General features: G+C 39.5%; 2 protein-coding genes across 4 annotated transcripts; one reads left to right on the top strand and one right to left on the bottom strand.

Moving 5' to 3' along the window:
• The first annotated feature begins 621 nt into the window (after positions 1–621).
• Positions 622–5294, top strand: LOC111225194 (protein FAM180A-like). Of its 3 annotated transcripts, none has more exons than XM_022749918.1 (4): positions 622–905; positions 3804–3901; positions 4022–4361; positions 5211–5294. In XM_022749918.1, exons 1-3 carry the CDS (start codon positions 818–820, stop codon positions 4349–4351), a joined length of 516 nt encoding a protein of 171 aa, XP_022605639.1. In that variant the 5' UTR covers positions 622–817; the 3' UTR covers positions 4352–4361; positions 5211–5294. The 3 variants fall into 3 exon arrangements, with proteins under 3 accessions (XP_022605639.1, XP_022605641.1, XP_022605638.1); XM_022749920.1 differs by lacking the exon at positions 5211–5294 and adding an exon at positions 5077–5176; XM_022749917.1 differs by lacking the exon at positions 5211–5294 and having other exon boundaries at positions 4022–4699.
• On the bottom strand, positions 4704–15410 carry LOC111225193 (solute carrier family 23 member 1-like). Its single transcript, XM_022749916.1, has 13 exons — positions 15363–15410; positions 14297–14437; positions 13586–13743; positions 11716–11875; positions 8369–8550; positions 7784–7904; positions 7525–7681; positions 7161–7414; positions 6817–6981; positions 6603–6711; positions 6400–6495; positions 5183–5447; positions 4704–4750 (listed from the first exon to the last, which is right to left on the bottom strand). The coding sequence occupies exons 1-13, from the start codon at positions 15408–15410 to the stop codon at positions 4705–4707; spliced, it is 1902 nt and encodes a 633-aa protein (XP_022605637.1). The 3' UTR covers position 4704.
• Positions 15411–17252: the final 1842 nt, after the last annotated feature.

The raw sequence follows: 17252 nt of genomic DNA, 5'->3' as shown, positions 1-17252 counted from the left end.
ATAAACATGTTCTCTCTCACTTTCAATTCTTCAACCCACAAAAACAAGCCAAGACAAATCAGGCTTTGTACTACAAGATTATTTTAAAAGTCAGCAACAACAGATGTGTTCAACAGACAGAAAATGTTTCACATGACAAGCTGCTGGCTGAACAGACTGTAAATAACAGTGACAGATTGCTAAACTGAGGCTGAGAATAACATGCTGTACATGATTACATGGTTTGCTGGTTGCAATTGAACTATGGTATACAACCTTTCAAATTTAAAATGACTATGACTGGATACACTGATGAGAATTAAAATCAGCAGTGGATTTGAGGTCTTGATGAAAGCTTACATGCATTAATGTTATTAAGTAAATAAAGATAAATGAAAAAGTAAAAATGCTGCTGCTAGTGATGAAGACGATGCTTATAAAACAGACAACGAGGTGTCATCAGCATAAAGGCAGTAAAAGGCACAGGCAGACGACTATTGAAATGAAACCTGATGACAAGCAGCTGAAAGAATGAAAAGGCTTTCAGGCGGGTGTATGAGGGAGAGAGAGAGAGAGAGAGCAAGCAAGATCAGATGTTGATGGGAGGGGGGGGGAGAGAACACAGTCCCGAGGACAGACGGAGTCAGAGAACACGAATGATGAAGAGGGCGTATGGTACGATGTTATGTGGGGCTGCAGATGCACAGTAAAGAGAGGTGGAGAAATGCAAAAGAAGGGCACAGTGGGTGCAAAGAGGCAGAGACACAATAGTAGGTGAGCTTGAGCAGACCTCTGTCCAGCCACTGTTACGAGACACTTGACACATTGTACAAGTGACATGGCCACCATGCTACCCTGGAGGATGATCGCTGTTGGTCTTTTTTACTGCTATATCAAAGCAGGTGTCACACAATGTCGGACTAAAGGTAAGACTTTTATTAAATCCTGAATGGCAATAAGTTCATTTTCTGTATGTGGCGGGTTTATATTGTAATTTTTTCACATAGCAAGCAGCATATTTCGCAGCAGTGGTTGATGGTGAATTAGTCCCAACAATGGGTTAACTGTTTTTGTTTTGTTTTTATTATGCGTCTGGGCTGCCGGAGAATTTTGACAATTGTTGATTCTGTGTTAGATCTTTCAATAAACACAATTCGATTCAATCCAGATTCAAAATCCTAGCTTTTTATGGAACAGTGATTAAATTAATCTTGGCTGAACATTGAGTGTTCCTTGGTTTAGCTGCACTGTAATATTAAACCACGGAGAGAGTGACCCTCATCTTTTAATTTCTTTCCAAACCTGAGTGTTTTCACTGAAAACAGCTTAAAAAATATTGTGGTAATCATAGCTTTGCCAATAGAATGAATCATTATGTATATTGGACATGAATAGCTACATACTTATCTTTTTTCTTGTTGTTACAAGGCAGAGCAGAAGAATTCCTGCACCATTAACACTGTTCTGTCTGGAGGAGCACCCTTCAAAACAAAATAAGGAGTGCAATAACACCATATTACATACACAGCTTTAACAGAACACAGCACAGTACCAAAAATACAATAGAAGATTATCACATTTATGTATTTATAGATTAAATATCAATTCCAAATAATAGCACATTTCACTTTTGTAGGTTCTGCTGTGGGTTCAGAGGTCATCTGCACATGTTTCTCATGAGAGACGATGGCAGGGGTCCAAAACTGATCTGAGAGAGGAAATGAATGAATGAAGAGTGAATGAAAAGCATACCGCTGAGGTATTCAGACCAGCTCTGCTCATGGAATCCCTTTTGTCTGAGTGTTTCTGGTTCCATCACTCGATCAAAAAGACACTACAGACAGAAACAGAACTTAAACTGCAGTGATAAACTGCAGAACCACAACTGCGATGGTTAAAATCTCTGGTTTGGGTTATGGGCACGCTCCACTGACAGGAAGTTCCAAGTCATGAAATGAAAGCAGCAGTAAGGAACACTTCATCATAAAAAGCTGGACTCATTAGAAGTACATATTTGGCCTCTGCCATGCCTTTGATACAAAGTTCAGCTGCTAAACATATTCTGTGTGCAGTTTGCTGATGTGATGTTGCGTGATCTCTGAGTGTGTCAAATTTCCAGCTGGAGCGGCCAAGCAAGTGAAGCTGCCCGGCACAGTTTGAAAAGCACAGAAAGCCCGTGATCTTCGTTAGCATTTTTCCTTTTGGAAATACCACTTACATCAGCAGTTTGTTGGCCATCAGTATCAGTAAATACTACCATGTGATTTCAGCCTAGCTCAAACTATTTGCTCGCAAACAAAACAAAACAAAACAAAAGGTGCATTTCAGTTGACACAACTGGATTCTTTGGGAGGATAAGCAAAAATGAGGAAGTGGTTATTTAGTGGTTAATAATACATAAGTACTACTCCAGACTGGATGTCAGACAAAACTGCTCAGGTTAAATGAGTTTGATTGCAATGCTGCAGGTTCATGTGACAACATCAGACATCAAAGTGCATTTCCAGTCAGTATCAGTATCAGTCTCTACCTCAATATCTGCATAACAAGGGGGGGGGGGGGGGGGGGGGGGGCTCTCTGGTCTTCGTGCATCTATGTCTGCATGATGTCCTTTTTTCTTCATGGTTTCCCTTCATCTGTTCTCCTTTTGAACTACTCGACATTGCTACCTGCAGCTTATCCTTTAAACCATATGCAAAGCAAACTGCCTGAGCCCTACATTTTACTCCCATTAATAAAACCAGCCAGCAAAGAATGTTGGACATAATGGACAGTGCTTTAAATCAATTCTTGGCACGAATTTCTTTCTCTCTTGACCTTTTAGCCATGCTAGCACTATGGCTCTAGGGATGGCAATGTTGCAACGGCAGTACGTTGGATGGTAGGTCCACCCCTTAGGCCAAAACTGAAATACAGTACCAGTGAAAAGCTTGGACACAATTTATGAGACAGTGTATACCAGCTTTTGACTGGTAGTGTATATCTAAACAACTATTGAATCAATGGCTATTCATGTTCCCCAGAGGAACAACCCCACTGACTGGCGATCCCTTACCTCTAGCACCCCCATGTGGTTTTGTGCAAAATGTCTTGACCACTATTGAATAGATTGCCATGACATTTGGTACACACATTCATGTCTCCCTCAATATGAATTCTAATAACTTTGGTAATCCCTTCATTTCTGAACATAAGCTATGTTCCCAAATCAGTCAAGTCAAGTATACTTCACTGTTTTATCCTAACAGAAAAGCAATCATATTGTCCATGAATTCTTGACATTATGAATAGGTTATAAGCTGACACCATGCTCAAGTACAGGGAAGGGCTTTAGTCTGTGACCTTTCTTTGACTGCACAAGAGCTATTGCAGCTAACACACTGTTCTAAACTGTGATTTTGAGGAATTCCGTTAAAATGAGGCTGAAATGCTAAACCCACACACTGCATGTTGAAATCATCTGGAGCCGTGTGTTACTCCGCCTTTGATTCCTCTGCAGCCTTTGAAGTTGGAGGTCATGTCTCATCGCCTGCAGATAGAAGTCATCTGTAAGGTCAGAGATCGCAGGGTTTGAAGCGCAGTGTGTATATCATAGATTAACTGCTGTATATGTTGGTATGGGACCAATGGGTGTCATATGTGCTAGAACGTCAGCACCCCGGTGAAATCTGCATTTCGTGGTACCTAACAGTTTTGAGTTTGTTTGCTTGACACAGATATAACTTCAAGAGGCCTTTAAGGTACCACCGCACGCAGTAAATCACAAGACAAAAAAAACAAACAAAAAAAAACATTCTCATAATCTGTGTCTCTTTACCTACTAGCCCTGTTCCCAGCTGCAAGCAGAATAAAAAGAGGGGTAGCACATGGGGTGAACCCTTCTTTCCACAACTCCTTTGATGATGTTCATCTACTATTTGAGGTGAGACAAATCTATCAATAAATACAGACAGGTTTTTTTTTTTATTTTAAGTGTGAAACCAACAAAACATCAAGGATGAACTATCACTGATACAAATTTCCTCTCTGTTTTACCAAACAGATCCTACTGGCGGGCGTACACTTTGATGCCAACGGAGAGTTTTCAGTGAAAGATGCCGAGCTGGCTTCCCTCCGCAAGACACGAAACCTGGAGGTCATCTGTGAGGAGACTGTTCCCCGGAAGCTAACAGACATTTTCAGGCTCATCTCTGGCCTTTCAAATCGTATCGGTCGGCTGCATCAGGAGGATTTCGAGCGCACTTTGCTGACCTTGGTATACATTGCCCAGCAGATGGTCAACGCCACTACTGAGCATCAACGAGATGTATGGGCGGAGTCTTTTGTTAGCTTGTACAAAGCCGTCAAGCAGGATCTGACAGGGACAAACTGAACGGACACAGGTACTGGTACACAGATTAATAGTTTATAATGCATATAAGAAAAAATATCCATTGAGATCAGTGGATAGTCCTGGTTTGTGCTTTGAAGAAATATCATCTTTTGTACGATGACGGCTACGTATAGGGAGCCTGAGAGAAAAGTCCTGTCAGAAAATGTCGCCACAAATTGGTAAAGTGCATGGACTGGTAATGAAATGATATTTAAAATATTGATTGTCACAGCAAAAGTTGATTCAAACATGAGGTACTGTATAAACATGAAATATGCAATGGATCTATAGGTTGAATGTGGTATTGAACATCATGGATTTACTTACATTCACGTCTTTTCAGTGTTTGTTCCCTAGCACCTGGGTGTGATCACACTCAAAGACTGATAACAGAGAAACCTAAGAAAACACTGTTTAAAGTCAACAGTGTTATGCCTGGTGAATACAAATTACTGCAGAGAAAAAATGTTTTTAAAATTTCTCTCTCTCTCTCACACACACACACACACACAAACACACACACACACACACACACACACACACACACACACGGCTTTAATGTTGTGGCTGGTCAGTGTATGAATGTCAGCTTGCGTTGATCAACAGTTAACAAAAACCCTATGAAAACTAGGAAGTCCATATATTAGTCATTCTTATGCAAGATGTCATCTGCAAATGTCACTCCTAAAAGGTCATGTGAAATCCTTTGCACCATGTTGTTACAGTACAGTGTCTTGAACAGAGGACACAAGGTCCAAACTGAGCTGCCTCTGATGGTATTGTCTTTGGACAATCCCCGAAATGGCACGCTGAAGCAAGTAAACAACTTACAGAGCGACTCCGACAATGATCTGTGCAGGCTCCGGGTGTCCCAGTGGCTGCTTAGGCTCCAGGGATTTTGCATCTACTCCGCATCCATCCAGAGAGTTGGGCGTGCCAGGAGGGCAGAACGGTATGTACCGGATCCAGGAAGAGGAAGACAAGTAAGAGCTGATGCCAAAGGGAAGGTCATAGACTTCTCCACTCTCCAGTGTGTTGCTGGAGTCGTCCTCGTGAGCCTTGTTCCAGGCGAGGATGCCTCGCTCATGCTTTGATCCTGTTGAACGCATGTTAAATGTGTTAAACCATGTTAGCACAGCTTACTGAAAGGAATGAGATCACTGACTCTGTTTTCAAGTTATTTTCTGACTTGCTTGTTTGTTTTTCATAAAGCCTGGGACTGATGTATGAAGTGTTTCTTTCCAACCGCACAATATTCTCTTCTTAAAAACTGTCATTTCAAAACTGTTTTGGAACTAAAGCTGAACATCCAGTGGAAATTCAGTTTCATGTTCTCTACCTAGCTGGATTTTACACTACTTAGCAATGGTGAAAAGTAAGTATGTTTACTCCAGTTCTGCACTTAAGTGCAGTTTTGAGGTACATGTACTTGAGTAGTTAATTTATCTGCTACTTTATACTTTTACTCCACTACATTCATTTGATAAATCTAGTTACGAGTTACTTTCCACATTTACATTAATAATACAAAACATAATAATTAAGTTGTTCTGTGTTATTACAGGTTAAGATAAGACTTTATTGACCCCCAAGGGGAGGGGTCATAAGCTACTTTGCAGTATATACAACAAAGTGATTAAAACAAGCCCCACCTTTACCAGCTGCAACATTAAGCAATGTACACATTAATGAACAAATAATTATAATACAAAAATATAATATATAATATGAAATTCATTCTGCTTAATGAGTACTTTTACACTGACCCCATTTCAATGGCCAATTTCTTCCTACTCCTTTCTTAATCAAACCAACACAAAATATCTAACCATGGCCCCTGACACTCAGCAGTCACTTGATAGAAGATGACCATCAACAATGAAATAAGGGGTGACCCTATAGTGTTTTGCCTTGTAAAATCACGGTTTTGACTCCGCCATTGGCATTTAAAGTACTACATTTACATGCAATCACAGACTCAGTGTATTGTAACATACATATAACAATTAAATCAATACACTTATAATTCAATGAAAATAGAAGGATACCTGGAATGGTGTTGTCAAGTAAGAAGCCGAAGAAGCCTCCTACAAACATACTGGTTGTCAGAAGTACCTGCAGCACCTGGTCAAGTTCTACTACACCTGAACACAATGCAACACAAACAGTTAAACCCTGCTCCAATAGTCAAGTAACAGTATAGTGCTTCTTCTGAAAATACAGATTATACAATGAAACTTTATCCGTGTACCTGTGGCAATAGCTTTGGGGTTCTTTAATATCCAGTTAGGAATGACCAGACCAGAGAACATGGAGAAGCCAAAAATAAAGATGTTTCGAGACGAATTCATATCTGCGTACTGGAAGAAAAGTCAGAAAACACATGGGAAAGCTTTAGTACTATTTTCATGCAATATTTGTTTTTATCTATTTTGCTAAAATGTGTGAGATTTTGTTGTGTGTACCTGCAGATTAGAAACCCCCGCTGCAGAGATGACACCAAACATAACCATGAACATCCCTCCTATCACAGGTGATGGGATAGTGGTGAATATAGCGCCCACTTTACCAAACACACCCATGACAACCATCAACACTCCACTGGCTACTATCACCATGCGACTGCCAACCTGCAAGAGGAAGCGATTTACCTCTTCTTAAAACTGTCTGCTTTTAAAAGGCAACAGTAAAACTATCATATTTTTGCTCATGGATAAATATAAAATCAGTATAGGCCCTACACAGAGAAATTTTATCTACAAAGTTGCTATAGTAACTAACTTCCAGCTGACACAAAGGTTCATCTTACCTTTGTGATTCCAAGAGCGCCAACGTTCTCGCTGTATGAGGTGGTACCATTGCCTGTACCCCAGGCTCCAGCCAGCAGACAGCCTATTCCCTCAATACCAATACCCCTGTTGATGGCATGTTTAGGGGGAGGTGGAGCTCCAGACAGCCTGGCACAAGCATGGTAGTCCCCTACAGACTCTATCATGGAAGAAATCACACCAGCGAGGATGCCAACCACTCCTGCCAGGCTCACAGTCGGTATCCCCCACTGACCTGTTTGAATTCAAACAGTATACTTATAGACTATAATACTTTTTTTCTTTATGTTTTTTTTATTATTATTACTGAAAGGTCATTTCAGGCGACAGTCTCGCAGGCTCTACCTGGGTATGGGAAACTGAACCAGGGAGCTTGGCTCATAACATCTCCCTTTAGATCAGTTCGTGCCAGATAACCATACTGGTCTGGTTCAGCAGGTAGCACATTGTAGGTTGTCAAAATGTAACAGATGAGCCAAGATAAAGTGATTCCAAGCAAAACCTGAGGACACATAGAAAAAACAAATCATTTTTATCATCTACTCAAGAGGTAAAAAGACTAAATGCAAAATGAATTTCGTAATTCTTAATGTTTTATACATACAGGGAGAATCTGAAATACATATACACGGGAGGTGTGCAGTTTTTTGTCCTTGCTGTACGTAGGAAAGGGCACAGGTATGTGACGGAGGTACTGTGAGAACAGGATAATCAGTGCAGTGGTCCTGTGTGAGAGAGAGAGGAGTATTAAATGTACTTTAAGTAGGACTGCACTAATATGTAGCTGAAGCTGTAGTAGAGCAACTCAGGTTCTTTGGCAAGAACTTTTAATAGGCTTTCCTGCCCTGCCAGGAGATTAAAGCTTTACACAGATTTTAAGTCTATTAGTATTTTTAAAACCTTGGCTGTACTCTAGGCAAAGGAGGAAGCAGGTTTAACATGACCCATAAAACATGTTTGATTGAGAAAAAATGCATTAAACTGGCATGAACTCCATTTAAGAACTCTTTTAACTGTCGTGTAAAACCGACAAGGGTTGTGTTAGTTGTAACACAATCAGAAATTCTGAAGAAAAATTAAGTTATCTTAAATTTTATTAAGTAATATAATCACAGAGTTGAAGTAGACTACCACGTTTTTGTACTCTGTAGCACAATGATCCCAGTCTCTAAAATGACATTTTACCCACATGGAAGAGATGCCCCAGTGGTTTCCAGCACTCATTCCAGCTGAGTCAAACAGGGACAGTCCAATGAGAGAGATGGTGGGAGCGATGGTGAGAGGTCCAATGAAGCGCATGAAGAGGCCGATGAGGCCGGAGAACCCAATAAACACCTGGAAGAGCGAGCCCACCATGATGGACCCCTGGAGCTGGAGACAGACACAAAAAGAAAGATGATGAAATGTTAAAATTATCATAAAAGGTATTTGCCAGAACTGAGCACAGTAATCTTGTTACAAGCAAATTACACCAAGTCTGTCTGACTACCACATCTAACATGATAATGATAAGGTCAGGTTGCTAGGCTGCTTTCAAAATGAAGACCACATTTCTTTGAAGTGTTGTGATTCCCATTATTACTGGCCACAACAGCATGGTGTGTGTGTGTCATCGTGGCAAAATGTGGTCCTGGAGACACCAACCACAGAGGTGGTTTTGAGTACTTTGTCTGTGGACTGGGGATTTTTGTCACTGTACGATGGAAACACAATCGTGCTACGGTCACGAAACTTTAAAAGTTTGTGTAGAAACGTCTACCGAGTACTCACAGGTTGGAGTGTCAACATGTGTTTGTAGGTCTGCAGAGGAAGACCAATCATATTTGATTTTGCCTAGCAATCATTGCACAAAACAATAAAAGATTTTGCATGGAGAAATAGTGTTCCCAATTCTTTTTTGCTGTCAGTAATCAGTTTTATTTTTGTGTTTACCCCATCCACTTGCATACAATCTAAAGTCCATTGTAAAATTGTAGCGACAATAAAGTGTGCCCTTTTCATTTATTTACATTCATAAGTTACAGTAATGTCTCAAAATTAACATATATTGGATGGGATGGAAGTGCAATGCCACTCTTATTATTGTGGACCTTCTATGAGCTACACACAACCACTGAGAAAAGTCTATTTCTTATGATTTCAGACTGTTTCTCATCAATTACCACAACCACAACCGCAGCTACAACGACAACAGTAGCTCTGCATAGCTGATGTTATCACACACTGGAGCAAAGATTCAAGCTAGCATGAAATGTGCATATACAATATTACCGTTACACAGCAATCAAACACTGTCTACTTTTGTTCAGATGAAAGATCTGTTAAAAATTTGTGTTTGTCTCAGCACAGGCACTGACAATGACACAAATGCTAATTTGATACACTAATTTGATTTCCAAGGGACAGTATTTTCATAGGACAACACTGACATAGGAAAGTTGACATCCTCCCCACAGGAAAAAAAACTTGAACCCAGTCTGCACTCCACCAGTGTCTCGCATCTCCTTGATGAAGCCTCCAATAGGCTATTTAAGATGCTACTAATGTCAAACTGGCAGACAAGCCAGCTGGGAGAGGGGGGCCAACACGTCAGTTGCAAATGTTGCACTAGTTACTTTCATCAAATACACAATCATAGAGAGACATTATATTGCTAGTCATAACAAACAACAAATCATGATTACAACAGCCGCTGGAAGTCAGCTAACAATAAAACATAACAATGGGTCACAATAACCTGCTTGAACAGATGACCTATGGGTACAGGAGGGCAGTCTCAGTGGTTACCTACTCTGTACTTTCCTGTTGGCACTGACTACTTATGAGCCCTCCATTTTTAAGCAGCCGAACTACCTTGGACCTCAAACTAGCCAGTCAGCTCAGTCTTTAAAATGCCAACAGGAAAACTAGTATGAACTAGAAAACTAGTAGAGTATGTTTTCAAATCAAATAATATATGATTGCTTGGCAATGTAGAAATGTTTTCTACTGTAGATGCAAGTAATATTAGCTACCAATAGCAGCGAGCTAACAAGGCTAAGATGTTTCCTGTAACAATGCCGCCAGGAAAAGACCCAGTGGGGACACAGACACACAGAGGAAGGCAGATTCAGTGGAGCTGTCTTTAATAAAAGATAAGCTTACAGGCAGATGGGTGTATGAAAGTGAGTAGCTGAGCTGGCAGGCAAATAAGCAGGAAAAGGTAACTTGAAAAAAATCTGGTGACAGGCACAATGGAAAAACACTAGGAGACTAGAATGGCACTCAGTAGAGCATGGACCTCCACCAATGCCAAACAATCTTACACAACTTTCCGGTCCTGATTATTTGGATCTGCACCAAATTCACCAGAGTCATAGATCTCCACACCATAAATATGTCTGATTTTCTACATCAAGATCCAAACATTATTTCCTGAGAAATAGAAATTATTATTATAGTGTTGAAAATGCCTGATCTTGCAATGGTGGAAAGTGATTAAGACAATATGACCTGCTGACAAACAAAAAAAAAAAAAAAACATACGTGAAAACATAACCTCCTTGGCAGAGGTAACAAAATCAGGTAGCAGGTAGCAGATGCACAAGAAAATGCTAGGGAACAGAACAGATGAACTGACAGAGTGGAAGAAAGACGGGGACTAAATACACAAGGCAAGGGTGATTGAGAACAGGCGAAACTAATTGGGGCAGGGCAGGGAATCACAAAGGCAGGAAAGACACAAGGGCGGGAAATAAAACAACCAATAGACACACATGTCAAGTAATTTAAAATTAAACAGTAAATAATAACTCAGAGTCTGGATATGAAGTCACACAGAGGTGCAGATCTTGACAGGTTCCAGTCCACACAAAGCAGGTGCTGTTTTGTAGTTGAGCAGACCTGTGTGTTTTATCTTAAAGTAGCAATACTACATGGTTTTGTTGTTTTTTTTGTTTGGCTTGTTTTGTATTTTTGTTGTTGTGGTTGTTGTTTTGGCCACTTGGAGGCAGAAATCAACAACTAGTTGAGTCATATTTGCTCTGCTTAGGTCTTTGGCAATTCCTGAGAAATACATTATAAACAACTGTGTAGTTCTGAAATACTTCACAATGCTAAACAGCTAGTTGTTGACTTTGTATGTCTGCAGTTGTGGTGCTGGGCAGGTAGCATACAGTTGTTTTTTCACTGAAAATAACTGTCTGGAAACAAGGTTAAGACATATGACATTGAACCAAAACATCAAATTGCTACAGTAAAACCATAACAATAAGCATAAATACAATAAAACTCTCTGTAGAGAGAGGGTGGATTAGGATTAGGAACAACCAGAAATGGGAATTTTCTAGTCAGATTTTCAACTGGCTTTAAAACTGGTGTATGGCCCTTTAAATGTGACCAAAAAAAGTATATATATATATATATATATATATATATATATATATATATACACACACACACACACACACACACATACATAAAATGATTTGGCTGTTAACCAAAGTTTTGTGGGTTATGCTTTACATTGTGGTTAGAAAGATCAGATGGTTTACATACTGCTCTCATTCGACTCTGCCACACATCTGTGAATTCTGTGGAGGTGGTGTTGACTAGGCTTGCATTCTGGGTCCAAGCAGGGCATGTCCACTCTGGCATGGACAGCATTGCCATTGAGGGGGCTAACAATGTGAATGTGCCACCTTGAAGGATGGGCAGCCTGGAAATAAAGATGGTAAAGATACATCAGGAGGCAATTAACAGAAGAGAGCCAGACAGACATGACACCAGGATGGGAGTTTTTAAACAGGTCATACATGATCAGATATCATATATTGGGAAAGATAGTTTGGGGTGACTGGTAAAATTAGGCTGACTGCCATTTGTAATTATCTAAAAAGCAAGGCCTATTTCTTTCAAATGCACATGAATGAATGGTTAATTTAAATCACGTGAAGGTAGAGATTGACTCTAATTAGACAAACTGCGAGACCACAAGAGGTTAAGTAAGTTAAAATCATCTGCCACATAATAAGCCCCGTTATACTAGTCACTTCACTTTCAGCAATTCACATCACACTGTAGACAGTGCAACATGCACAGCCGTCTCTCACAGCCAGTCATAACAGTCAGAAGACAAAGGATTTTTGTAGAAAACATGGAAAACTCAGGGGAATAGTAAAGACATAGCTAGAAAATATCTTTTGATGGGCGTTTACAATGTTTTCATCCTAAGGGACACAAATAATTAGCGTTGTTTTTCTTTTAGTTTACCCAGAACAGAGTATCATTAAACACACATTGTTTTCCTTAGAGCTAACCTCCAGGTATTTGGAGAGAGACAAGAAAGCATCAGCGGTGCTAAACCAGGGGAATGTGGATTTAGCAAGAACTAGATTCCAAACATAATAAGATGGAAATTCTTTCACTAATCCTACTGTGACACCAATATTCAGCCAGGCTGAGTCTGCACAAGCTTAGTACAAATTCAGAGCTCCAAAACATGGTTTCAGTTTGTAGTTCTTCAAAACAAAATCAGCCATTACATCATACTGATTCTCCTATGTGTATGTAACTACTAACAAGGGGTAATACTGTGTGAGATGGGTGATGCTCATTTCTGTTTTGACATTTCACACAAAACTTTCTCGCATCATATTGTTTTGTATCACATCCTATCGTATCATACGTTCTACTGTATGTCATACTGGATGTGCAGTAGAAAAACTAGATGGATAGAAAGATACTTTATTTATCCCCTAGGGGAAATTCATGTGTCTATTAGCTCATTGTTAATAATAATAATAATAATAATAATAATAATAATAATAATAACAGTTGATAATAAATAAACAATAATAATTAGATTAGTCCATATCCTTCAGCTGTGGTGTTGTATAACCAAATAATGCTAACTATCTTGAGATTATAGTATCAAGGTAGGGTAAAGTAATAAACACTGTTGAAGCCATCGTGGCTCCATCATGGCTCAAATACCTTAACATCTGAAAGCATCTTTATGTTAAAGTTCAGCTATTTGAAATTTTTACTCTCTGATAATCCCTTAAATAGAGGCTGCTCCCACTAACACAGTGAAATATTCTATTGTTCATGGTGAGGGCTGGATACTGACTTTGGCAGGCCTCTCAGTTCAAAAGAGATTAAGAAGGAAATCCTAGAGGTTGTTCTGTTCAGCTTGTTTAATTAGAAGGAGCAGCATTCTTAATTCCACTTTAATGCACCCTGCTGTACTTCTGTGTTAAAGCACGAACCAACACAACATGACAAATCTTATCCAGTGAATTAATGTAAATTAGGCTTAGATGGAGGAATCACTGACTACAACTATCTCTAATTAAACAAAACATTTATCACCCCAGCATCCTACAAATATCATCCTGCTCATTAACAATTTCTTTTTCTTTTTTACCTGATGCCAAAAGTAACTTGCAACAGAGTGCAAATGCCAGAGACGAAGAAGATTGTACTGATGAGGTGGCTTTGTGTGAGGCCGTCATGTTGCAGACACAACCCCTGAGACAAGATTAACGGGATGGCGATGATACCTCCAAATGCAGTCAAACAGTGCTGAGAGAGCAAAAACAGGAAGAATATCGAGAGATACATTTATTTTACGGTTGATGTACATGTGGAAAAGATAGCATGACATTTTATGTGCTTTGGGGAAATAATCAGCAAGAAGGTAATTCAATCACCTTAACACAAATTACATTTTGGTACAACATTGAATATCACTGTGAAAGTGCAGTGAGTGTAAAGCCTGTGCAATACATGTATACTTAATGAACCATGATAGATGCTGTACAAATGGTAAGATGATGTAAAGGAGAAAAATAAATTGTTTTTATGTGTAAATATAACTCAGTCAGGAGTGATCACAGGTGCTAAACACATAAAACAAACTCTGACTGCCGTCTCAACTGTATCTGAAGCAAATTTCACAATCAGGCCTACATGAATTAAACAAACGCTAACCAACCGTGAAGGAAGCATCAAACCAAGGCTCTCATGTGACACTGTGGTTATATTTGCATTGTTAAATAACATCAGAGACTCTGCTACATAGGCTCTTTATCAGGAAATGAGTGGAGACTCTGTCAAAACCCCTTTGCTGACGCACCTGGATGCCTAGAATGATGCACAGGTACCAAGGAGGAACATCTGTTACACAATACGCAAGCTTGTTGTTGTCTCCATCCGTGAGGGAGTTCAGTTCTCCTCCATTTTTTTTGTCAGGTAGATCACAGAAGCGTCCTTCAAGCTTCAGTGAATCAGACAGAAAGGCAGACAGATGTCAAATAAAGATACATGTGAAATGAAGGGATGCTGCAGGTCTCCGTTTGGCATTGTGGCAATCTGTAATTTCGTAATATGGGTCAAACGTCAAAACAGAAAACAACAACAGAATGCCTAACAAACACTCATTCATCCTAGACAGCTTTGAGATGCCGATACACTTTGCTGTCTGAACAGTTCATTGTGAGGGAATGTGGTGAACTGCCTGTTAGCTCACGAGCTTCTAGCAGCCTTAAAGTAAATGATTTTCACAAGACATTAATTTTCTTTTACCGCATCCAAGACATTACAGGGTAGTTTGAACAAAAAGCCACAGTCGGATATGTAACTCATTTTCAACAGTAGTGTTACAGGTTCAAAGCAAGAATTCTTTCCTAAAACAGTTATTGATTATAAGTGATTTCTTTCTATTTATTTTATGAAAGTCCAGACAATGTCTCATCTTTTTGGATATACTTTGGATTGAATCCACACAAAAAACAAAGTTTCTGCCTCTGTTTCCCTTTCTAAACAGCGTGATTTTAATCACAGAGGAGCTGGAATGTAAACAAGTAAATTCATATGCATCCATGACGATACTTTGCTAGATATGCTACATGGTGTCAATTATTAACTGACCACAACATCTAGTTTCTGCTGTGGTACTTAAAGTCGAGTCACGATGCATGTATTATACAGTTCGGTGATCAGAGGAGAGATTAATCAACAAGTTAATACTTTTACATACAATCCAGATATGTTAACATTCACATAATTTAAAAATAAATCACTGGATTTTTATATTATTATTTACAGGTAAGAATGCTGGAATGTGATATTTAACTAATGTATTCTACATTTTACAATGTATGGAAACTCTTGTAGAAAATGAAATAAAAATTTATACTCACTGCAAATGCATAGTTATCAAGGCCATTACTTTCCTTTTCTGGAGCCATGTCAGCTTCAGCCTATAGGCTCAGGTGGTGGACTTCTGAGCCCGAAAACAAACCAGAAAAGTGAAAAAACATCAGTCAAAGGGGAGGGGTCATGGGAGAGGGAGTCTGATAGAGAAGGGGGTGGGGGGGTGGATGGGGGGCAGTATGGTAGGAAGGAGCAGAATTGAAACAAGAGATTGCTGTGCTTGTTACCCAGCAGCTCATGTGAACCCAATTACATCAGTAACAGCAGCTGACCATCCAGCATCTGGCAGGCAGGAGATATCCCTTCAGACAACTCTTTTCTCTCTTTCTCCGTCTCTCTCAAACACACACACCTTTTTCAGAGCCTGAAAAAGCATTATAACAGAGATATGAGTTACTGAGATTGGTCTACAGGTTAGCTGAGGGAGCAGATTCTTCAAGGCAATACTTACTGTTTGCTCTGGCCTGTTGTTTCAGCCACTGTTGAGTCAGATTCAGAGGTAGTGAACAGATAAAAGTCTCCAGGGCATAGCTCAGTTATGTCTTGCCCTTTCCAGCCTACTTTCCCTCTAATTTTAACACCAAATGTTTGTTTTGTGAGGGCAAGCTTTCATAACTATCACATGTTCCCAGTCTATCACGTGATGCAAAGCTGTTATTGATGATGGTTAAATGTTCGGTAAATGTTAACTTCATTTCCTAATTTACCGTACAGCTCTACTTTCCCTAAAATGATATTAGATTAAATTAGATTATTTGTCTAAGGATCTTGATAGCAGGCCACATCTACTTAATTAAGGGGACCCAAACGGCATTCCTACTGCTGCAAAGGAAGTTTGGTCACACACTGTTGGCATCCGTATCTGGGTGCATTTTCACATCCATTTCACATCATCCATCTCTCCATGTCCCAAAGTCAAGATCCAGGTCCCAAACTGTCAGCTGCATGACACCAGGAGCAAGAAAAAACAAGCAACATGGGGGCTTTCAAGAGCAAAACTGATCAAAAGCAACACTTAAACAGCTTCCCACATACAGATATGTCGATTTTAATGCCCATCTCACGTAATGTTTGAAAACCAACACTGGAGTTTCTTTAGCTATTACTCCTGCAGTTTATCAGATGCTTTACTACAATACAACATGCACACATTACACCCCACCTCTTTTCAGCCTCTGGAGTTACAAGAAATGAAACTCATTATCATGTGGTACACATCTCATGATGCATCTCATTATTTTCCAGTTGTTGCCAGTCCTTGTACAGCACACAATATTTCAATTGTATAACAAGAAGGGAGTCTGTGGTAGCTCTGTGAGGCCGAGCTAAATGCTAACTTCAACATGCTAACATGCTCACAATGTCAATGTTACCACGCTAATGCTAAGCAGGTGTAACGTTTATGGTATTCACCATCTTAGTTTAGCAGTTTAGCATGCTAACATTCGCTAATTAGCACTAAATGCAAATGTATTTAGTTGTAAATCGAAGCATCGGACGAATTCATACATTGAACTGCCGATGGCGCCAGATGGAAAGTGAAGGGATTACCAAAGTTGTTACAACTCATCCTGTAGTAGCACTTGGCGTCACTCTTACGGGTGCAGTTCTTTTACTTGTCTGTATGTCTTCTAGCACGGTGAAAACTATAAAGAAAATAAACACTAATGTAAGCAGTTCATATAAAATAAACCCTTAACTTTTACAGTGTAATACTGTACATGCACACATTCACTCACATTAACTTAAAAATGCCAAAATACATATAAATGAAAAGCATTTAAGTGCTGGCTAAAACAGCTCATTTAACCCATAATGAATACTTCAAGGGTGCTCAACTTAGCACATTTAACTTTCCTCTTAGCATAAAATAACGT

Source organism: Seriola dumerili, unplaced genomic scaffold (assembly GCF_002260705.1).
Source record: "Seriola dumerili isolate Sdu_G_001 unplaced genomic scaffold, Sdu_1.0 BDQW01000147.1, whole genome shotgun sequence".
Classification (NCBI taxonomy): domain Eukaryota; kingdom Metazoa; phylum Chordata; class Actinopteri; order Carangiformes; family Carangidae; genus Seriola; species Seriola dumerili.
This window is presented reverse-complemented; position numbering and strand designations above follow the sequence as displayed.